The 25,510-nt window shown below is 39.9% G+C and overlaps 1 protein-coding gene across 3 annotated transcripts in view; it reads right to left on the minus strand.

Moving 5' to 3' along the window:
* robo3 (roundabout, axon guidance receptor, homolog 3 (Drosophila)) overlaps positions 1-25,510 on the minus strand; it is a 141,678-nt gene that overhangs the window by 49,444 nt on the left and 66,724 nt on the right. For all 3 annotated transcript variants that reach the window (XM_058412737.1, XM_058412735.1, XM_058412738.1), the window contains exon 2: positions 20,959-21,285. In XM_058412737.1, the coding sequence (XP_058268720.1) occupies positions 20,959-21,285 (327 nt within the window). The remainder of the gene's footprint in view (positions 1-20,958; positions 21,286-25,510) is intronic.

The following is a 25,510-nucleotide window of genomic DNA, read 5'->3' on the forward strand; positions in this document are numbered from 1 at the left end:
TTCAGGTTCTCTGGTTCCTTTCCAATATCCAGAAGCATACTAGTAGGTGTATTACCTATTGTAAATTGGTTTCAATGTGTGTGTGTGTGTGTGTGTGTGTTTGTGAAGAAAAACGAATGATTGAAAAAACTTCCAACTGAAATTAATCTTTGTTAAATACAAACTAACCCTGCTGTGTTTTCACAAGGTTGCCTACTTATCGCAAAGCTATATTAAAAACAAAACAAAACAAGATTTTACATAATTGTGCTACATGTACTAGCAGTCTGAAGGCATCTCAACAAGTTGTATGTAATTACCTAAATTACAGAGCTACATGCATCTTATGCAAATGGATCGCAAAAATAAAAATAAAAAAACCTCTCACAGCATATATAGTATTTCAACGTAGAGGTTTAAAAACGGAGACCTTATGTCCTGACACATGCTCATTGTACTGAAAATCCATCATGGACAGGATAATTAGTCATATAGTGGCAGCCATTAATAGGTTGTAAAGGTTCTATGTCTGACTACTATTCTGTGCTTAATTGAAATAAATGGGCACCTATGCAACGTGTGAGAGAGTGTGATTGCGTGAGTGTGAGTGTGTGTGCTCTCTTCTGGGGAGAATGTATTGTCATTAGGCCTGAATCACAAAGCTAATGTCGCTACAATGTCACCCCGGCAGAGAAAGAGAGAGATAAATGAAGCGTCTTTTCTTGCCGGTGTGTGTCTGTGAGTGACTGCATTCTAATGAAGAGGCTGCATAAGAGAAAGTATGGATTTTAATGCTAACCCTTGGGGCGTCCCCTCTTTTCATGTCTGATGGATAAGAGTTAGGCTCTGCTACATTTCCTCCATCACTTTAAATGTCAGAAAAGCATAGCGTCGCTGCTGGTATGAATATACATAAGTGGGCCAGAGCACAAAGGCCTCGTGGGTGATAGATGACAGTCTTGGCTTGAGAAATGTGACTGTAATTCCAATGTCATCTGATAACAAATTTTCTCTACCTTAAAGACACACCCTCAGCGCCTGGCAGAATGCATTAACCCTGAAATTCACTACATAGTGTACTGCAACTTTTCAAGGCAACATTCAACTTTTCACTTTTCAACATTCACTTTTCTGCTGTCCAGCAGAAACATAAAGAATCAAGCTATCGTTGTTATTCATTTACAATGCACAGTGTACAATAAAAGAATATGAAACAAGAACCAGTGGGAAATTATACACATGAGTATACACAAGAAACCTGGTATTTTTATTTTTTAAAAAGAATGAGTCTGTGCACTGAAAAAAAAACAACTTGAATTTACTTCATTTATTCAATATTCCCTTTTTTTCAGTGTATAAGAAGACTCACTAACGTGAACCTAAACTTACAGGCTTCAAAGTGTTATTATGTCTTATTAATGACAAAGAAAAAAAACATCCAAAATGAATCCATGAATAAAAACAAAGGCTAAAATGGAAGCATATGAAAGTAAATAGAGTTAGTGAGGGTCTATGGTAGTTGATGCGCTGCAGGGGCTGAGCTGCATTATTGGAAAATTTAGTGCATCCAGGGTTTAGGAGGAACACTTTCATCATTTGTATTTTTATCTATCGAGTGTTTACAGGTAGTTTACAGGTGTTTTATCAGCATAAGCACGTTGAGGAAAGGGGAATATCAGTGTTACTTTTGTAAATCTTTAGCCTAAAAATGAATGAAACACAACTTCATAAAAAGATTAATAAATGAGGCTCATTTTTTTGGACTCCAACCTACTACGGCGCATGGGATTTCAGGAGTGGGCGAGGAATTCTATTACATGCTTAGAGACATGATTAAAATAAATGATAAATTCCCTAATCAGTGCAGTATATAGGAAAACGTTAAGGTTTTAAACATACGGATAGACTTGTTGTCCCCTACTTCAATTTCATGTTAAATCCCAATGAAACATAATACACGAGCAGGACTTGCCAGGGAGAAGACAGGTTGGATCTGTTAGTGATTAAAACCGTAAACTTAGCCTCTTCATGGATTTTGTTCTTGCGTACTGTTACATGGGGAACTAGAGACAGTGGGATTTTTCTGAACTGGGTCTGGGTCGGGTCAGTCCCATCTGCCATGACGCACACACACACACACACATAAACAGACACACACAAACACACTCTGGAGCTTGATTAGGCTCTGCCAATTACCCATAAAGCCCTGGGGGAGCAGGATTAAGCTTCTGACCCTCACCCTTCGAGTGCCAGCCTCGAGGGAACTGCCCTCTCCCTCACTGTCTATCTGTCTGTCTGTCTCTCTTTCTAGCTCTCTGTCCACAATAGAGGCAGTGTAATCCTACCCATGAGCACTGTGGTCCACTTCAATTACCCCTCCTCCATCAGGCGTGGCTGCATTCTGATGGGCATCGCTAATAAATCCCTCGACTCGCAACCTTTCCCCTCTCGCAAAATCAATTCCTTATCCCCAAACCTTCATTCATTTTTAAGTTAGAGCTTCAGCATTGCGAGAAACGTCTAAAGCCTCGTCGACGAGGCCCATTGCATTAACCTAGCTGCTCTGCCTGTATCATAATGAGTCTATTTGTCTGACTGAGTCAGGGGCAGAAGAAAAGATTTCTAAAAATCAATATGGAGAAGTGCAGACAAGCACATGTGAAGACTTCTTTAGCAATGTGCCGCTATGGTGGGTTTGCATTTCAGAGATATCCCTTAAGGCGTGCTCTTTCAGCCAAAGATCAGACCTGAGGTGTGCTCTCTGCCCTCTGTCTAAAACCGTAATGAGCTTACTATAATAGCTTTATGACAACATTCGACGGTGTGAGACGTTATCGTGCGAGGTGAAACTCGGATTAAAACACTCTACAAGTCTTCGTGTGCAATTTTTTATCTTTTAATTAAACAGTTTAGACTGTCTGATCAAGCAGAGCGCAGACTTTGTCTCTCTTCAAGTAGCAAACCTTGTCAAACTCATGAATAAATATATCCGTGAAGGAAGGTGATGATGAATGGCTCTGTTGCTCAGATGAGAGGTTTATGTTTCGCCTCCTGTTGCTGGCATTTGAGCAGGTCGTCTGTCAATCTGTCCTTTTCCATCTCAAGCTTTTATGATTCAAACCACCATACACACACACACACACACACACACACAAAAACACACAACTTCATCAGGGCATTTAATATATTACATTTGTTTCTAAATAATTGTTTTATTTGCTAAATTCTAGTCTAAAGGATGTCATGGTCCAGAGTGTATGCTGTGTTTTACTGCTCTGCTCGATATTAAATATCTTCACCATTACTTTGTGGTGAGAATTGAATTTGGAGTGCACACAGAGCTGAGTCATCAGTGCTAATTGTCTGACATGGTCATTGATGATGGCTTCCCTTTTGTGTTAAATCACAAGAACGAATTACTCTGCCCATTTCACTGATCTGTCATCCGAACAATTTTCCCATTAACTGTGTTGAACTGTATTTTTTATTTTTTGGTGTTTTCATTTCGGTTCCACTATGGCTAGTAACCCAACCCCAACTCAAACCCACCACCCTCCCCTACAAACACACACACACACACACACGATCCGGGAAATTATGAGCAGTCAAAATGCCACCTTTGTTCAGTGATAGACGTGAACAGGTGGTAGATGTTTGAAAGGAAAGAATCTAATGGTGCGCTGATCAATAGAGCCAATAATCACATGAGTATGTGGACATATGGAGAGCTCAAGGCAAGGTTGCTGGTCACTCAACCCTCTCTGCTTACAAAAAAAAAAAAAAAAAAGGATGTGTTTGTCCTGTGGCATCTGGACACCTGCTTAAAGCATATCAACCCCGTCTTTACCCCACCCCGGGGTCCTATTTACCATATTTATCAATCCATTAATCTAGGGTAATTCCTCATTTGTTATCTTATCAGACTGATCTTTACTTTGGATACCTTCAGAGCAAACTTTGTGTAAGGGTTCAATAAAGAACAAACACTTTTAAACATACAAGCTAAAAAAACCAAGAAACAAATGACAACTAAGAGAGCTACTATTATGACAGGTATTTTAGATAAAAGATAAAAAAGACAGCGATTTGGAGTGTTTCCTTTCAAGCTGTCAGTGTTTTGTTTTTTTTCCCCTTCCTTTCTCTTAACGTCGAGAAAACTTCTCTTGTGGCGTCGACACAATTACTGCAGCTCTGGGGGAGCCGTGTCTTATATAAGACTGTCGCTGCCCCACATCAAAGGGACATCTCAATATCCTCCCTCTCCAAACAGCCAGGCGAGATTAGACGTCACATCTCCCCCGCCATCACTTATGTGAGAAAACACACTGTGAAACGCCTCTTAGCTGCAGGAACGCCGGGCAAAGTGACAATCGGTGGAAGATTTAGTTGGAAAAGAAGCAAAAGTTGCACAGAAGAAACTTAGCAAAGAAAGAACATAATGGGTAGGCTTTAAAAACAACCAGTGATCTTCTAGCACTGCCACGATGGTGTGATTTCAGTAAACGGTCATAAATATGCTCTTTATGATCAGCACTAATGTGCAATCAACCTTCAGACCAATCTGGCTTTCTACTAAGAAAAATAATCAACGTGATGTGAAAAATAGAGGACTGTTATCACTATGAAGTTGACTATTTTCCTAAAACAGTGAGTCCTTATTATGTTTTCTCAGCAGTTTACCCACAATTACATATTTGATTTATTATGGATGGACACCATCGTACCGTTCATCCATTTTATGTTTAATGTTGTAGAACGCCTATGACACAAGTTCTATTCTAGTATGTCAATTTCTAGTATGACTTACATTAGATTAAGTAGAAAAATTTGTTTCTTCCATCTTTTCTGTCTCCTTAAATTAATATATATATATATATATATATATATATATATATATATATATATATATATATATATATATTAAAGAAACCTGTGTGAGATGCAGGAGGATTCTTCCTGTAAAATTAATTCATTTATTTCTAAAGAGATATTATTTAATCATTTAAGATCAATTTAATGTAATTCTTGCTTACTCATGTCCGTTCTGTGCTTAAGCCATGTTTATGGCTTTCTGTTTTTCTCTTATTTCAGCCTTCAGCATTGTTTATATAGTCCTGAGTGTGTTCTTTGCATGTATAAAAATCACGTTATCAACTTTTCATAAATAAACACTCTCTCTGATTATACCCTGGCTTTTAGTCTCCTAATTCTTTATTTATCTTACTTCTGGAGAAACTACAGTGTTATGATCATCCAGAAGGGCTTACAACATTCCATGCATGTCGAACGGTTTGTTTGGACAGATAGTATGTCAAAAATTCAATGTGACTACAAGGGATGGTACGTGCAAAGCGGACATAAAAATGATGTGTACTTTGTGCTATTTTACACTACTGGGTATTTGGTTGATTTGAAGTACATTTGTAGTGGTATTCTAGCTGTTCTCACTAAGCTTCCCTCCCTCCCTCCCTGTCTCTCTCTCTCTCCTTCTCTTCTGGGATGAATTAGTCTTTCTCCTTGTGTTGTGTTGGGACACTGTTATAGCCAGTGCTGACAGGAGCAAAACCTGGTGTTGAGCACAGCTGTCATAAAGCATGGAGCCCTTGGGCCAGGCTGTGCTACTAACTGGAGGGGATGTGTGTGTGTGTGTGTGTGTGTGAGTGAGTGTGTGTGTATGAGTGAGTGTAATGGGGGAAGGGGGCATGAAGGAGGCTGCTTGATACTAAAAGGCACGTGCAACCCGGACATCTGCCCACCTCACATACACCACCCCCACCAGCTACCCAACTAAATGACCCCCCAGCACACACACATACACAGAGAGAGAGAGAGAGAGAGAGAGAAAGAGAAAGAGAGAGAGAGAGAGAGAGAGAGAGAGAAAGAGAAAGAGAGAGAGAGAGAGAGAGCAGTGTGCTCCCCTTGACGTTTCATCATTTCAATCCCCGATAGGATCAAAGAGGCCTCTTAGGGTGTGATGAGGCTGGTGCAGGACGCCCACACTCCTTATTGCCTTGGGGATGGGGGGGGCCCCATAGCCTCTGCAGACGCATGTGAGATTTTTTTTTTGTTTTGTTTTCGTTTGTCACGGCATTAGCGTGTGAGTATTTGTCTTTGTCGAGGCGCTCATTTGGAAGCTGTCTATGTCGCTTAGCTATCACCTGAGTCCTGTTAGGAGACCACAGCTGGGAATAGCTCTCACTCGCTTTTCCCTGTCGCCCGCTCCCTCACTCACTTTCTCTCCACTGTTTTGTTTCTGCTTTTTTTCACACAGCTTCCCCCCTTCTACAGCTGATTGATGAAAAGCATCTGTGTACATTGTTGTGGTGACTGAGCATGAAAAATAATTTCCACTGTCAAGGAAAAGTGTTGTGACCTGACCTAATGAAGCTTGGCAGAAGATGACAACACAGCTACGCAAATAGTTCTTTAAAAAAACAAAAAAAACAAAAAAACTGCATGATACCATGTCAACATTAGAGTTTGTTTCATGGTTGTTGTATAAAACCAATTCATATATATGTATACATATATATATATATATATATATATATATATATATATATATATAGTTGAATAAATTTAAGAATGTTAATAAAAAAGCAGTCAAGCTTAAATTGTACCAGTGTGTGTGATGTTATTGCATGGTTTGTGGTTTTGGTTACAGACGTTGATTTTACGACCAGACGGCTATAAAACGTCTGAGGCTGCAGCCTGTGTGCTCAGAAATAACGAGTAATATTTCACTGGTTTACAAGCCCAAAACATCCATGCTAGCACGAGGCCACACCAAACTGATATGGATGCAGTTAATGGAAAGATGGAAAGATAGACGAGACGGGTTGTCAAGGTGCGTCGTTTCAAAGCTCTTAAGAGCGTCTAAACGCGCTTCAGCTCCCCCGCTACGCAGCCCCTACTGCACACGCCTGGTCGTGTCAGCCCGACAAATTGATGTAATAAATGCAGGTGCTTTATGGCAAGGTCGCATGTGCTGCTCTGGAGGTGGCTCTCATTAAGCAGGAGGGGAGACGAGTGGGGGAGAAATCCAAAGATCTAGAGGAGAGAAAAGGGAGGATGGGATTTGAGAGAAGAGTCCAACTGGCACTGGGGTCCAACGGCAGGCAAAGAGCCAAAGGGGTGACTGTGGCCTGTAACCCAAACACTGAAAATCACTGAGCCACTGCCCACAATCCTACTTAAACAAGAAAGTATAGTGTGAGAGAAAGAGAGATTACTGTCTGCTTTGAGGTCTATTGAAAATGAAACACCAATCAGGCATGACATTATGACCACCTGCCTAATATTTTGTTGGTTCCCATTTTGCTGCCAAAACAGCCCTGATCCATCAGGCACTGTGTATATCTTTCTATCAGAACCAGCATTAACTTCTCCAGCAACAGTAGCTCGTCTGTTAGATAGGATCACACGGGCCAGCCTTCACTCCCCACATGCATCAATGAGCCTTGGCCGGCCATGACCCTGTCGCCGGTTCACCACTGTTCCTTCCTTGGACCACTTTTGATAGATACTGACCACTGCAGACCGGGAACACCCCACAAGAGCTGCAGTTTTGGAGATGCTCTGATCCAGTGGTCTAGCCATCACAATTTGGTCCTTGTCAAACTCGCTCAAATCCTTACTCTTGTCCATTTCTCCTGCTTCTAACACATCAACTTTGAGGACAGTTCTAGTTTTTACTTAATAGTCAAAGAACAAATAGGTATAGAATATAGATTAAAATGCTTTTGGGTTCAAAATCATTTTATGCTTTTATCATGGTAACCTTAAGCGCTTATGCAATTCTGACATTTTTGTGAACAGGTCATAAATAGCACAGCGTTGATCTGGGAATAAAACGTAGCTCTAAGCAAAATGTTGACTGATTCATTTCTAGCCAAAATTTTGCAGAAAGCAAAGACTGTTGTTAAATAAGCGTTTTCTATGATAGGTATTATTTGTTATACCTTGGCAGATGCTAGCATGCTAACACAGTGTTGTGCCCTATTCTAAAGACTTACTAGCATCTGAGGTTAACATCTGTGGCCCCAAAAGTCTCCATATATTTTTTAAATTAACACTAAGAATGCAAAATATCTATTTTAGTATATATTCATACTTAGTTTATGTTATATAGATGATGTTGTACCAGGAAAAGATACAGCACAAAGATTTAATTGTTTAATGGAACACATTCGAAGTGGAGACATTTGGGCCATTTTAGAAATCACAGAGATTGTATAATTAATATAATAATGTGCTTTTTTAAAGAGAACATAACAATACTGTGAGCTATTGTGCACCAGAACACAGGTGTCATATTTAAGTCACTTCAGTAGGGCGTGAAACACACACACACACACACACACACACACACACACACGCACACACAAACAAGTCTCTGTGCTGGGCCAGTAATCTGCTCGTGTGTGGAGCTCAGTTCTCTGTGGAGTTCAGGAGGGAGAGGTTAATCCTCACACTTCTCCTACATGCGAGCCACACACTAGTTCTGGGTGACAACAATAAAACTTTAAAACTTTTCCTTCAGACTGATAATAAGCTTAGGAAATTCTTAGACCTTCCTGTAACACTATAATGGCAAATGCCTTAAAAGGCACTCTCTAACTCACTAGCTGGTTATGTTTTATTATGTTACGTTAGCTACCACTGTATAGCCTAGTCAAGTAAGTTTTCCAGCCAAAAAGCACATGAAGCAGCACATTCCTGAAGAGAGTGGAACACTGCACTGATCATTGCATCAAAGTGTTGTCCTAAGTGTATTTGTGTATTATCTACAATGCAGCGTAATGCATAAAATCATGCAGATACAGGTCAAGAGCTTCAGGTGACTGAAAGGGAACAAAAAATTGAATTTGACCAACACATTGGTTGTGGTTGGGACTGTAACTGCTGACCTTCTGGGATTTTCACACATAACAATGTCTCTAGAGTTTACACAGAGTGGTGCGAAAAGCAAAAAAGCATCCAGTGAGAAGCAGCTCTGCAGGCAGAAATGGCTTGTTCATGTGAGAGGTCAGAGGAGAATGGCCAGACTTGTTGGAGCTGACATGAATAGGGATAAATTGGTGAAGTTATGATTTCTGTCCTGAATTTATGTCATTCTTTACGCTGCTTTGTGACAATGTGGATTGTTAAACGTGTTATACAAATAACAATTGGACTGAATTGAACGAAGATACAGTAAATCAATTAAGCATTCTTTAGAAATGTGGTGAGCAAAAATGCCTCTCAGTATGAATAAATCCATAACGATGAGGCTGATGGGCTACAAGAGCAGAAGAGCACACCGGGTTAAACTTCTGTCAGGCAGAACAGGTACAGTGGGTACAGTCTCAGCAAAACTGGCCAGTTTTAGAGAACTGGTGACAATCCAGTTTGGTGACAAACACACACACACATACCAAATGTGTTCCATCCAACACTCATCTTGAATTAAAGCCTCTTATTCATTCCAAACTCCTGCTTAACTAAATTCAGCTCCCAGAATTCCGCTGGCATCCTGCATCAGCTCAGCTTTGGTTACTGTGGTGACACCGCCAACTGTTTTCCTTGTGATGGAATTTGAATACTGACCCCAAAGGTAAAATGTCTGTCTCACACAACCAACCTTTATCTCACAGGCTGCAGCAGATCATTAGTAATTCAAGCTGTCTGACAATAGTTACTTACTTTAGCTTAACTTGAGGGCCAAAAAGTCTGCTTCCGCATAAATAATCTGAGTAAATACATTCTTTCTAATCGACAATGACAAGCTTCGCATTTTCTAGTCTTTGAAGAAGGTAGGCATGTCGATTGAAAAGTGTGTGAGTAAACTTTGCTCTATTTCCCTAGCTGTATTGTAAATAGGCTCAAAGATCTCAAAGTCCCAGTACTACTTCAAAAGACTGGTTCAGGGAGACGATGCCTGCTCTATAGGCGGTCAACTGTCTAGAGCAAACAAAGGCACACACACACACACACACACACACACTACTGTACACTTCAGTTGTTTTTAGCCATGCAAGAACTGTGATTATCTGAACAATACTGGACAGAAGGCTGACCTACTAACGGCTGAGTAAAAACAAATGTGGCAATGATGAAGGAAAGAAGGAGGGTGGAAAGGAAGCTGCTGGTTTTATGACAAGAAAAGGGGAGCCCCTAAAACCCCCCAAACGAGGCTCTTTTTGCATGTAGACACAAAAAACACTAAGTCCATTAGTGAAGAGGTCTAATCCAACGTGTGTGGTGCACATGGAGGGTGTAACGGAGACACCGTCTGTGAGCGAAAGAGGATTATTTTAATCTAGTGATGGGGATGAGGCTAAATGATGATGGTGAGTGAATAGGATGGGGTGCAGACAACTGTGTGCTGCCCAAGTTCCCCCCCTTCACCCTCAGATGTCCCACTTTAACCCTATTTACTGCCACGTGGCCATCTGGGTGGACCAAAACAACCGGAATTAACTGCTCTTTTACTGACTGTGAATGTTGATATGTCCATCTGCACATTGGCAGCGAGGTGGACGAGGGATGTGTAATGAGTTAATATAACGTATATTGTATATATCCATATGAAATTGCATACGCATATTTAAAATACAATTCAACATACACTTAAAATGAAATGTGAGATTGTTTCGGAAACAGAAATTAATTCTGTGTAGAATGCTTACTTAAAATGTGAATGTGATGCTGTGTTGATTTAACTACAACTGCGGTACTCGCAGGAACGTCCCAAAATCCAGAGGAGGAATTATGAGATGTTTTTCCTGTTCGCAGGTTGGGAATTACGAATTACAATCGCTAGACAAATTCAATATAAGCACATAAACCATGCCCCCTTCACACTGACACTAGCAAGCACAGAGACCACACCACCTTCATTTTGCCTAACCAATACAAAGACCACGCCTCCTTTACTTGACCTAACAGATACAAAGAGCACGCCTCCTTCACTGAGACTAACAAGCACAGAAATTCAGTTAGCACACCTCCTTCAGTTAGCCAAACAGATACAGAGTTTACGCCTCCTTCGCTGAGACTAATAAGCAGAGACTACGCCTCTTTCGTTGAGACTAATAAGCACAGAGTCAACACCTCCTTCACTGAGACTAATAAGCACAGAAATCATGCCTCCTTCACTGGGACTGACCAGCACAGAGGCCACACCTCCATCAATGGGACTAACAAGCATGTAGGCCACACCTCTTTCACTGGGACTGACAGGTTCAAGAAACCATGCCTCTTTCACTAAGGATAACATAATCAGAGGCAATGCTTCTTTTGATCTTTGACTGACGTGTCAAAGAAACTTTTGCAAACTTTTCCTTTAGCATCCAATCTTTTGCCTGATACAACAATTTACAATCGGCACAACCCTATGCCAAATGTTCCAAAACATTTAACGAGATAACGAAAGTCAGGTCATAAATTGTGTTGGTATTTTGTCACTGTGTCCCAATAAAATGCCACTGAGTGTTTAAATACGGCTATGAATAATTGATTATTAGAACATGTGTCGGTTCCTGATGCATGGCTGAGTGGTCTATAAAAGAGGTTTGGGGTTTTTATAAACACATAATCATAACATACTGCTTCAAGAAACAAGCAATAAATGTCAGAGGAAGTAGAGTAAGCTTTAAATGCACGCTTGAGATGTTCAACCCCTTTTCACTCGTTATCTTCTAAGCTTTCCAGGGGACAAACACAAACAGTTCCTCGCTGTCTTCTTTAACACATGCCATTCAGACATAATGAGAAAAGACAGGGGTTAGACACAGTAAGAGTGACAGACCCTGGAATGATGTGGATAATAATTCTGAGCACATCACAGGGCTGACTCTCTGAATCTGTCCTGACATTATAGGGATATTTTTGCTAAACTATCTGATCCTTCAGGTTTTTAATGCATCTACTTCAAACAGCTTAATGCCATCAGAGGCCTGACACAGACATCACTAATGTACACAGACAGAAAAGGAAGGCTCTTCAGGAAATGATACTTGATTATCCTGCCTCCTTCATTTCAGGACATATGATGGAGTATAGCTGTCTAATGGGACAGTATCGTCAGCCCTGGTTCTAGTATGCTTCAGTGATTGTATGTTGGGGGTGCCATTAAAACTGCCCTGCCTCTATACTGCCATTAAAGCTACAGGCAGGAAAGATCTAAATATTGCCATGGAATGGCATAGTATGATCTGTGTCTGTAGCAAACAAAACCTGCCAATTCACTTCCTTAGAAATCTTATGGATTTGTAAGAGGCTAATTATAGTACCTGGGATTGTTGATACTAAAATAAAGGGAGTGAATAACCGTGTAGAAAACCCACATGAGAATAAGCATGTGGGTTGCAGACACTTCACATGTTACATTTGACACAAATTTAATGCATGTGTGTTTTTATGTCAGTTAGCCTGATTCATTTACTGACGTGATTTCTACACATGGTTTAATTATTGTCTGTGATTTGTTTTACATGATTCCTGTATTTTCATTTTTTTTAACATATGGGTAATTATTTAATTAATTAATTTAATTAATTGTGTATAACTGATTATTAATTCATGTATTAATTTATTAATTTAATTTAAAAAAATATATTATTTTTTTAAATAAATGATTCATTTTTTTATTGTGATTTTATTTATTCATTTATTTTCTCGTTTTTCTTCAAAATTAATTAATTAATTTATTTTTTCTACTGTTAATTCTTCTTGTTTTCCCTACATGACTTTCAGGTGTTTTATTCAATATTTACTCATTTTCTTTTTTTTTTCTCCCACATGAATTATTTATTTTCATGTTTCATTTACATTTATTTTCACAATTCATTCATTTTCAAATATGTTTTCGGGATGTGATCACATTTTATTCACATGGTGTTATAGGCATACTTCAAATGTAAACTTTTATGCTAATATGTGCCTCTGTATGCAGTATTTCTCACATGTGATCACATGTGAATGCCATATGATCATACATGTGAAATGTATGTAAATGACCTGCTGCTGGGTTCTGCAGGTTTGTGAGTGTATGTACTAAACTCAGAGCTAGAACTTGGCTGTTTGCCTGCTCTCCCCTCCTTCACATTGCTGTTGGCATTGCCAGAGAGAAAAAAGCAATCAATCATCCAATTCCAGCTCTACTGTCTGTGCAGCCTCTTGAAGCGTGCACAAAATGAACTAAACTATCTAAACCTCCTGATAGCTAAGCACCAGAACAAAACAAATGCTAGTAAACTGTTATTTCTTTGCTGTTTCTTCGCAATTTCAGCAAGGAGTTCTGCAGCATATGTATATCTTCAAGTGTCTTGAAGCAGTTGAAATTAAAGAGGTTTATTTAGTATAGACTAATATTTGAGCTCAAACCTGTACCACTCAGAAGAAAATGAAATGCAATCATCCTTAAAGGCCTCTTCTTCAAACTGCCTGCCTATTTGGAGAATAGATTAGAAGAATCATTCCAGTCTTATTAACCTGGTCTGCATAATATTCAGAATCAATGGAATGGTACTTTTGCACAACTGGGACCAATAATGAATAAGAAAAAGGTGTAGTAATAATAATAATAATAATAATAATAATAAAAAATGCTACTACTACAAGAATCTGCTAGGGCACAAACCACACTTTTTATCAGTGATAAATTACGCACAGCATGAGACCACTTTAAGAACGCAACCCTTCAATGGACACTGCTACTCTAAAATGACAAAATGTTTGTTTTAATTATTGCAATTTTCTTGTTTGCTGATTACTTGTCTTTATTTTAAAGCTGAGCAGTGAGAAGAAAGAAACCAATTAGTGAGAGGGAGCTGAATCCAGTTTGCTATCTGAAAGCATGTGTTGAAAACTAAACAGCTGCAGCATTTCCTTTTTGGACGTTAATATTTTGAATAAATACACAAATCTATAGCTGTGTGCCTCTGGAATAAGAAATTACTGAATTTCTATTGCTGAATCTCTTCCAAACCTGTAGAGAATATGATGTAGGCTTAATGCTTTGTCTGTGTGTGTGTGTGCATGTGTGTGTGTGTGTGTACATATACTTAAGCTGTAACAAAAGGACATCGTGGTGCCTGAATCAGAGCGACGTTATATTGTTCTCCGTGTCCAGTATGCTCTGCCCATAACCTCGACCCCACAGATGCACTCGTATCAAACAGGGGGCTGTTTGTGCTCCGCCTCACACCACCTGTTAAAATCTCAGCTTAGCTGACTCCCTCGCTCTGAACCCTGATCCTTTTGCCTCCCTCTCTCTCTCTTTCTATTTATCAGTCAGCAGCGCCGGGTGGGCAGTCTACTCCCCGCTTTAATTAAGTACGAAGGCTATACAAGGGATGAGACTTCCTCTCTCCGTATGACCCCACCCTGTCAGCAGCATCCCTGACCCCTATGGCCCACCAGGTTAAGCGATCTCATTACTGCTGCTTGGACACACACAAAGGGTCAGAGAGTGTGCAAAACTGCCACGGTCCACAACATACTAAAAAAAGGCGATGTCGAAGGACCAGAGTCAATGCTTTTCGCAGTTTAACGATGCAGAATGATTTTGATCTTCACATTAACCTTACAAAGTGCACAAAATGATGTGTATTTGGATGTGCATTAGCTCAGTAACACTTTTGCTGACCTAAACTGAACTTCCAGTCTCAAAGTAATAAACACTACTGTGATCTTATTTATTGAGTTTTTATTGCTATATAAAATCTGGGTGTAGCCATTAAGACTAACACTGATGAAATTTAAACGCTTTGCAATATTCCTTCTGCCAGTAGCATTTTATCACTGAAGAGTTTTTAACGCTGAACTTTTTCAAAACAATCCTGTTTGCTGGACTTTCTGGGTTGAATAGCATCGAGAGCAGCCATCCCTGGAGGAGAGTGCACGCCCTGGTGCACATAAGTCACTGTTTCTGTGGCTTCAGCCTGGCCTAGCTGACCTGAAAGCAGACAGTCTTATCTGTCTTGTCACCCCTACTTAATCCCCAAAAGACCTTCCCAGAACTCCAGACCCTCACTCCAGAGCCTGGCTCGAACACAATACTCTACCCTCCTTAAATCAGGGGTCTCATCTGGTAGACGGTCAAGAAGTAGACCCAACAAAGAATTTCAGTGGGTCAATCAGAGTATTCCTGCAGTATTCAACAAAAAACTGGCAGTCCTGTGACTTTCGAAAACATTGACGATTGAAAACCATTGTGACCTCTGTAGCAAATCTTCTGTTGTGGCTTGTTTCAGCCAATCACAGGGCTAAAGACACTAACTTACAAAGGGCAACGTTTTCAGATTGTTCGTTTTATTTGCTCTCTTTTGTCTCATTAGCAAACCAGTGACATTCTTTCTCTTTAAAAAAAAAAAGATGGCAATGAAAACACGATGAACAAAGCAGTGTGTCGGTATTCTCTCTGTTGAGTTCACAGAGCTTCAAAACTCTTTTATATATAGCCATGAACTAATCATTGTGAACTGATTTTATGTAACTGGACCTGTAGCTGAATAGCACAGCATTAAATTCTCAATCTTTTTTTAAAACACAATAGAGTGTTCTTGAACCGCAAATGACCTTAAACTGAATTTTACAGGCTTGAGTTCTGCTGTCAGTAATGGCTACTCAACACATGTACCACACTTGAGATGTACGTGTCAGGTCATATATGGCAGCTATCAGCACTCACAGTAGCGCAGGTTTATTTGTTCTAAAAACTCTATGTCTCTTTGTTTCGCTATGTCAGTTTTATTCTTATGTATGGCTCTGTCACGATTGGTCGATTACCCTAAGGTGTCCACCTTTTCTATGTCTCTGCTTGATTAGTTTGGTTATTTTGACCAGTGCGACTGGTTTTGTTTTCTGATTTCTGTATTATAATTCTTTAATGTTGCCTACATTATGTGTCAGGTCATACATGGTACTGAAAACTCTCTAAAATGACTTACACACAAATATCTTGAAACGGATGTTGTAATTGTATTCACTATGATTGATGGCAAAATAGATTGTACCTAAAAAAAAAAAAAAAAGTATGCTTAAAATGATGTTTCGGTTGGTGGTCATTGCCAGTGAAATTCCACAATGTGAGAACTCTCAACCAATCACAAACAAAGATTCTCAGGTTCTCCTTTCACATGTTCATTCCCAGCATTTCTTGGGACAGCTGCCACTTTGCCCTCACCTGTTCCCAGGGAAATCAGCCCTGACCCCCACATAACCTCCTTTCAGAAGGTCACATGACTATGACTCACCCAAATATCCTGTGCAAAACTGGGCATCAGAGCATGGCATCAGGGTCACAAAGAGTGGAGGTGACACATGGCATAATATTATTATTGGTTTATCTGGGTGTCAACTATTTACTGCATTGTGCAGGGAAATTATGGAAATGTCACAAGTGTGCTCTGCTACTCTTGTGTCTCTTTTTTAGGGTTTTTGTTTACGTTATGCCATAGTTTTAATCCTATTCCTATCTATTCCTGATCTATTCATGACACTGGTCGATTACTTTAATGTGTTAACCTGTTCCTTGTCTCTGTTTAATTAGTGCGCTTATTTTTACCAAATTAGTGGTTTTGTTTTCTGATTTCTGTATCATCCTAAAGACTTTGCCATTGTTGCATTTAAATTCTGCAATAACCGCCCCTTGCACAAGAATTGTGTTGTTAACACGACTGTACAAGATGCAGCTCTCAGATTTCAGGTCTTTTAAGAGGAAAATAGCAACACAATCCATAACACTCAACTGGTAGAGAAAATATCTAGTGATATGATTCCGAAACGATTCTCCATCAGGTACAAACCACAGACACATCAATTACATCAACAGCATGGGCCAAACCTTTTAAAAACGATACTAAACAGACATGCACTAGCAAGAACAGTCACTTTCATCCCTCATTTACTGCAAAGCAGCTACTGTTTGCCGCTCCATATCATCTAAACTGCAGCTTGTTCATCTAAGCTTAGAACATGAAAATACCCTCACTGCCATAAATATCACCTTACAAAAATGGCATGTAAAGGCTTAGCAGAGTAACTGAGACTGTTCCTGTGTGCATTCATGCACTCCCACACGCACACACTGAGCCGCTGCCTGTCGCTGCTCTCCAGAACGCCTCTCATCAGTGCCCCCATAATGTACAACATGCTGCCTGCTGCTGCCAGATGGAGCCGTTTGGCATTTGAGGTCCTCACTCCGCTCCTCTTTCCACCTCTCACTCTCTCTCAGTCTCACCCACTCCTTCTTAGCCCTATTCTCTGTGCACCTCCCTCTTACTGGCTCCCACCTCTTTTTCCAGCACAACCCCTCTCTATGTCTCCCCACATGGACTCCACCTCCTGTGCCCTACACCAGCAGTGTGGCAGGCCTGAGCAGCAGCTGAAGAGCCCTATGCCCCTCGGCTCCTGCCCGCCACCTGCCTTCTGGCTCAGTGCCATGCTGGAACGAGGCTCACTGATACCATGCCAGCGCTGGCAATGAGTGCCCCCATGGTTCAACCCTCTCCCCTCCCACTGTGTGACTCCAGAATGCTGCCACCAATCCAAAGTGTGCCCATGGGCCTTACTCAATCACTCCACCATTAACCTGAGACGGCTTAACAATGATCATGAAACCTGCCATATGGGGTATTTCGTTTGATCATGACAACTGCTTCAGCCTAAAGACAGTCTTGACTAAATGGACATTGTTCTTCGATATAAAAGCAAGATCTGGGCTACACATACTGTATGGCTGAGTGATATCAAATTAGCTCATTGTGTCATGTCCCTTCATTACATTATACAGAGCCTTCTTTCGGTGTCTATTTCTAACTTTCCCTACTTCTGAAGTGTCAGTAGGAAGCTTAGGCTCAGAACCCGCTAGAGAATAAGCGGGATTCTTGTCTCTCATACGAGAGAGATGACTAAAGTCCCACGAGGATCGCTGACAGAAGCAACAAAAGGTTGATGTGGTCCTAAAAGTCTAAACCAGACAAGCATCCTAAATCTAGCAAATTTAATGCAGAGATCTTATTCCAAAATCTGACTGGCTGAGCTATATTCTACATAACTATAGTCAACTCCTCAGTATATGCACACCTTATTAGACTAACTGAATTTGTTCATTTTATTAATGTTCCAGATTAAACCAATAAAACGGTTACATCTAAACCATTATTCTGTCCAAAGAATGCCCTAATCTTTGTCTGATATATTACTTAGCAACCAAAGCTTACTGTTAACAGACTAAATTGTGCAGTTGAATAATGTGTTCTTAATATATATTATGAAATAAAACACTTTATTTTTCATACTCTTGTCTTGACTCTTCATACTTTTACAAAAGCCACTCAATAATAAGTCCCTCAAGGGTGTGGGGTTACAGTAATTATATAACGATTAAGTTTTAAGCCCTCTTTATTGTCACTCTTACCTGTGATAAAACTAGTGTAAAGCACACACTCCAATGGATTATTGCGTTATTCACTGATTACTGGAGTGACTTCTACAATTACATACACTCATTTGGCTCAGGCCTACATTCAATAAGGGCACATCAGAATAAGCTAACTAGCCAACAGATTACTTTAATATATAGGAATGTTAGCGACAGGCTTTGAACCCACAACAGTTTATGACCAACATTATCAATGTGTGCTTAAAGACGCTATCGCTAAAATGCTGCAATCAAAGCAATTTCAGATTCAAACTCAAATTTTCAATCAAACGGCTCTGTGTCAGGGATTTCCAAGCGTTTTTTACGAACGTTATGGGATATGTAATGGGACAGCAAAGGACACATGCAGCCAAGTTCTATGCAATCATTTGATTTGGACATGGTGGTTTTTATAAATAAGACACTCACAGATTATTGCTTCTGAAAGTAATTTTGTAGGGACACTGCTGATTATAAAAACCCCTTTCTGTAATTTCTATCAGATTCAGCCATCTGATTAGCAGCGCTTACAACGCAACTCGGCAAACATCGCCATGAACTCGAAATGAACCTGCAAACGAGCCTGGGAAGCGATATGTAGCGACGCGCTTTCACTGAACTCTGCAAACATATATTCAGATTTTCTGTAATATCATAAGACAAGTCTCAGATTTATTGTTGTGTTGCATAAAAAAGGGGGTGAAGAGTTCACTTATAAATAAGGGGCCAATTTGTGTATTCTCTAAACCCTATAAAGCCCTAGAAGATGAGTAAGCAGCTATTCAGTATTTTCCTTTAATCACTTATATCACACAAGTCATGAAGGTCATATAAATCTGCTGAGAGAAAAATAGATTTCTTGGATTGAAGGTAAAGTGATTCAATCTGCCAAGAACACAGAGAAAAAAAAATAAGGAAAAAAAAAAGACATGAGAAGACTGTAATTTTCTGAATTCTTAACTATCCAGAAACACTATTTTAGTTTGGCAGACCACCCGCTTCTCTCTCTCTCTCTCTCTCTCTCTGTCTCCCGGGAGTGGGAGTAAGCGAAGCATATTACCCCTCATCTACCACGCTCAGCAGATGGTAAAACGTTTAAACAGTCTGTCTTGAGGGCAACGAACATGGGTTCAGGGCTACATCATGTCTCTGTAGACAGTAAGTAAACAAAGACTGAGTTGTCCAAACAGCAGACTGTCAGTCACTTTAAGTAAAACTAAGTCAAACTCAACACTCTGTTTTCTGGGAATCTCAGGCATAACACATTGCCCTTTCATTTTCTTTTCTTAATAAAGGGGGAAAAAACCACAGTTTTAGAAACACATGATCTGGTTACTCGATAATCGAATGACGGTAATCGAATCGTGCATCTATATTTGATTATACCACACTGGATATTAGAAGTCCTTCTGTTAGAGGCTGGAGATGTTCCATGAGAACTATGATGTGTCTTGAGCAAACATCTGTTACCTGGAAGCAGCCAGCTTCACAAATCTCTCATTCTTTTTTACTGTATTGCTCTTTCACATATTCTCTATAGAAATCTGTTTATTCTGATTCTACAAATCACATCTTCATAGGCTTGTGTGATATTGACTTTTATCATTTTACAAAAATGATTTTTCATCAAATTTTACATCCTTGAACCTTCCAACTGAAGATGCCATTTTTTACCGTCTTAGGCAATCGTTTGTCATCAGTTATACATAATGTATAGTGCTTTGTTATGTATTATATTTAAATACACAATATACCATACAGTATACTATATACTATACACTAATGTCAGCTAAGTCTACCACATACTCAGACTAACACTTCAATACACATCGATAAACTCCCTTTCTCTTTCTCCCTATACCAAGACAGAAAACAAGACAGGCTGCAAATCCAGATGAGAACTTGTGAGATAAGAGAAGAGGGCAGGGCTTCCAGATGTTAGTTAGTTAGAGTGGTCAAAACACCTATAGAAAAGCTGCTTTTTGATTATGTTGCGAAGCTGCTATGCTTTAGGTGTATGCTTTAAATGTTTAAGGTTGGCAGGTCTTATAATATAATATAATATAATATAATATAATATAATATAATATAATATAATATAATATAATATAATATAATATAATATAATATAATATAATATAATCAGAGTAAATGTCAGTAGATATCGTGGCAATTTAATATCGTGCAGAGATGATTAAATCATTATATCACACCAGTCTAATTCTCTAAGACCAGCACTTACTCTCACACTAGGATGCGATAAACCTAAAGATAAATGGTTTAAAAAAATAAATAAATAAAAAAAAGGTGGGTAATGTCAGAGAGGCAGAGAAGGAGAAAAAGAAGGAGAATACCCAAAGGAAAAAGAAAAAAAGAGACAGGAGGAAAGTGTTCAGATGAAGCCCCTGGGATGAGCGCCAAAAAATCTTCAGGAATACATCACAAGTCCAGTTGCTTTTACTTACTGCAACTGCACAGTTCATCGCCTTGAATAACAAGAAAACTTATGACAGAAACTAAAAAACAGAAAGAATCAAAGAAAACAGAAAGAATCAAACATGCCAGCTTACTTGCAACTTCTAAAGATGCGTTGCGACTGACGGCTTCTCCCAGGTAGTTCCTGGCTACACAGATGTAGACGCCTTCATCCGGCTTGCTCCGGCGTCCGTGCACGATCCTGAGGAAGAAGAGCGAACCTGTAGGGAGCAGCATGCGGTGTGAGCGAGGGTCCTCGCGGTCTGTCTCTACCCTCTCTCCATCTTTATACCACTCCACCATGGGTGTCGGCCGGCCCTCAGCTTTACAGTTCAGCGTTGCCGGCTCTCCCTTCGATACAATCAGGTCTGATGGATGCTCCACGATTCGCGGCGGTGCATCTTCTAACCTCGGCCGAGATCCTGTGATAAGAGCAGTTTCATCAATAAGTGCGGGTGCTTAGAACAAGCAGATTTATCGTGCTGTATCCAGAATGAGCGAATTTGATTCATTAGAGTGGGAGGGTTAAATAATTACTGGAGGGTGCTGTCAGGAAAACACAGATCTAATTAAAATTAATAGAACATATCAAAAAAAAAAGCCCCTCCATCAGAAACGATCAAACTCAGCTCATAAGTCTGCACTTGGCAAGCCAGCTCTCTGCAGGTCATTTTTGCAAGCAGTGATTGGCATGAATAAAAAAAAAAAGCAAGAAAAATGAAAATACTATTTCTGGCAAGACTTGGCGGAGTAAAATGAAGACACATTATATATGCATGGCTGTGATGTATAGCGTTTAAATTGGGTGGCACAAAATGACACGCTCCACATTCAACAGTTACCGCAGAAAGCCGGTGTCGTGGGAGGAAAGTGGGATAGGATCACAGGATTCTGGCTTGTGTTTTGAAATAAAATAGGGGGTTAAAGAGGGGGTTGTGTTTGATAAATTCATCAGATTTTCATTTGATTTATTTATTTATTTATTTATTTATTTATTTATTTGCTAATTTAACTGCTATTGAAAACCAGGTGATTTTTTGAACTAATGGCAAAGATGTTGCAATAAATTTAAAAGCCTTTGCACTTAGTGACTGTCAAAGTAATTGCTAGATTCTTTCTGATGATGATAATTATACCAGGGTTAATGATATGGTTTAAGCTTTGTATGGACAGCAGCCCAGACTTCTGGTGAAAAGACAGAGAGCTATGAGAAGCTGCCCAGCTCCTGACATACACAGGTGTAAGATATTTCTGATAAGGCCGTTTCAGTTCCACTGGGCAAATACCTTTCCCTTCCGCTAAATCCTCCAGGGCTCGATAGGATTATGAACAAAGGGCAAATGCTTTTTAGGAGATCGAGAAGATAAGGCAGAATTTGCTGGTGTCCCACTCAAACCAATTACCTGGAGTTGAAAGAAAGCCTTTTTTTGACCTCTTTAGTTTAACACTCGGGGCACTCGAAGACAAATTCAAACCACTTCACAACATATTTCTAACTTCCATTAGTTTAAAGTTTTAAGTAAAACAGCCCTTGAGCTAGTAACAAATGTAAGGCATGACAATACCATTCCCTGTCTGTTTTTTAAAATGACACAGTGACCTTAGAGAGTGAGTACATTAGAGAGCAGAAGCCCAATCACCAGGCTGTGTACAGACTAGCTCACCACTGAATCCCCAAGCCTCTTACCCTTTCTGCCTCTGAAAACAAAAAAGCCTTCTGGCCTGCTGGGTGAAGTGAGAGAAGACCACCAGGGCTTGGCTAATAGCTTTTAGCAGACACATATAGAGCATCGAACAGACTGTGGTTGGCAGGGGGTGGAGGAGAGGCTCAGCAGGCATGGAGTCGGAGAGCAGCTTTATAAATATTACAGGCCAAACGCGTGGACCTGCCACAGAGGAGATGTAACATAGGGGACTTTAAAGGGAAAGTACTTGTGAGTGTAAAACGAGCTAAACAGGAATGAAGCAGGAGGATAGAGGCTAGCTGATTCTGAGCTGCAATGAGGCAAATTGCCAAGTAATAGAAATCAGATCCCTTATTTGAATTTTAAGTACTGGTTTAAGCATTAGCATCTTTGACTCCTGATAGTACAGATGTCACAGTTGTAAATACAGGAAAAATGACCACCACAATTTCAATTAGGCAATTGGGTTTTGAAAATATGAAGACGTTTACAACCCATGGTTTAGCACACTGTCTGAGTGATAGACACTTAGAAAGGCAGGGAGTGCTTTTCTGGAGTGCTTTTGTGCCATAGGGGATCTCTTAGAGAATTTATAAGCTATCCACACAGAAAAATGGCCATACAGACACTAAATGCATCCTCACAAGGCTAGAGAAATAAGTCTAAAAGCAAGCTTGATATCATGTACAGAGAAAGGTCTTAAGATACACTAGCTCTTATAGCAGGGACTGACAGTTCAGTAGCCTAGATTTTATTTAAAGCTGCCTGATGGATTAGTTCAACAACCACAAAAAGAAAAAAAAGATCTACTTCTTACTGACCTTCGCAAAACAAAGGTTTTTGTTCAGTATGTAGCCATGTTAAAGCACTTCACAGTGCTGAGACACACTTTGATGCTGTAACTATAGTGCAGGCTACTTGTCTCAAATTCACATCGTTTCAGCTATATGAGCAAAATAAACTGCAGCGTTAAACTGCAGTCGTAAAACTCCTGCTTACTACAAACAGTCCCAAATAGGTTGAACATGTTGTGGCAAAACAAAGGCACTATAACCAGATGCAAATTTTAGCTCTGTAACGCCAGAACAACACACCATATGTCCTAGCCAAAAACATTGTCCAGAGATCTGCTGACGTTTTGATGAGACCACATATTAAAAATTGAGTTTGAAGAAGATCTTGCTCACTTCCATTAGTCTGTGTTAATGCACTTAACTAATGTTAGTATTATTACATCGTATAGTCTGCTTCTGTGAAACCAAAATGTGGGACTGAGCAGCATATTGGTGCGGTTACTCGCCTACTAAGAAATTCATGATTTGTCCTTCCCTGTATACAAAATTCATAGGATATTCAGTTGAGCAAGATTTTTGGATTTCACTCAAATTGAGTTCTACAGCACTGCTAAATCCTGGCACTCAGTCTCATCTTGACTGCTAATTGTTAACATTAATTTTAACTTTCGGGGGGAATTCGCAATCATGAGGCCATCGTATTGGTGTGATACATTTGGCCGGTGCGATTGATTGAGCATGCAGGAGTATTGCTGAGCTCAAGCGCCAATGCTCCTGAACTTACACAGCACTTACGCTTCAGTGAATGTTTGACCTTGTTGTCTCCATGCAAGGGCAGGACGTGAATGCCAGCTCTGAGAGTGAAGCCGGGGTCCTGCCAACTCCTCTGATCTCTCCGAATGGGCTTTTAGCACTAAGCAGATTTATCTCCTCTACCGGGGTTGGTGGGAGCTTTGGCGGAATAAGATCTTCACAGAACAAGACTCCCACAAATCACCCTGACTTACACTCTGGCAAGAAGAGTCCAAAAAATAACAAGGATGACAAAAGACATAAGAACGCTACACGTGAGGCTTGACTTTTTCTTCTATATGTCCTTAAACAATGCAATGTAAAATAGGGAATTAACAACAATGAACGGAGAAGCCTAATGACATGCAAATACGCCGAATATTCTGTGTGGAGATGCCATTCCCATGGTAACCATTCAAGAATAGGTCAGAGGTCAATCCAATAATTGTCCTCTTTTTTAAGGTATGTGTGAATGCTTTGAGGTGCACAAACATATAGATGAGACTTAAGACTAATGACCGTAGAGAGAATTAAGACAGTATCAAAGAATCTAGTCCTAATTAAAATTTCTATGATCTTGTGATAAAACTTCACACAAATCTAGCTTTGGAGAGCTTAAACGCCAACAAAGATACATCTTAACTGCACCTTTAAAATTAATTCTGCAAGCACTGATCCATGACAGGAATGGAAGCATGATCACAGCAGGAGCTCCAGAGCTTCTGCACTAAAAAAAAAAAAAAAAAAAAAAAAGATCCTACTGTATGTGGATCTGACAAGCCAGGCTTTTAAAAGGAACAGAGAAACATAACACCAAGGCATCGGAGAAGTCCTAACTTTCCTTTTTCTTTCTGCTTCATCTGCAATTCTTTTCAGTAAGCATCCATCCCCCTGAACCTAACTTTGTTGTTTTACAGTTTGCCTCCTTCTGTTTTTCTCCAGGTTTCTGGGAATTGATTTGCAAATGTTCATTCATTGCCTGGCGTTCAATTAGGAGGTGGGGGTGTCTCCTTGAACACCCTTTCTTTGACAAACTTTTCTTTGCACTCAAACACAACAAAGGGACACTTGCATGAGAATACAAACCCAAGGCCATAAAGCTATGCCCCTTCACTAGGAGAGAACTGAGGATGGATTAAACAAACTGGCAGTCAGGAAGTCCTGTGACAACTTTTTTTTTTTGTAAAAACCCCAACACCTTTGGGAGTTCTAAAGTAGCTTATGAGTAGTCTTCTGAAGAAGTCAGGAGGTGTATTTGTGGCAGGGTTTAGGATCTCTCATTCCAATAGGAAGAGACAGCGAGGTGTCATGTATCCTCACAAAAATAAAAATTCTGCGCTACGATGGGTTCAGGGTCTGTCTGTTACATGAGCTTT

The sequence above is a fragment of the Hemibagrus wyckioides genome, linkage group LG16 (genome assembly GCF_019097595.1).
Source record: "Hemibagrus wyckioides isolate EC202008001 linkage group LG16, SWU_Hwy_1.0, whole genome shotgun sequence".
NCBI classification, from domain to species: domain Eukaryota; kingdom Metazoa; phylum Chordata; class Actinopteri; order Siluriformes; family Bagridae; genus Hemibagrus; species Hemibagrus wyckioides.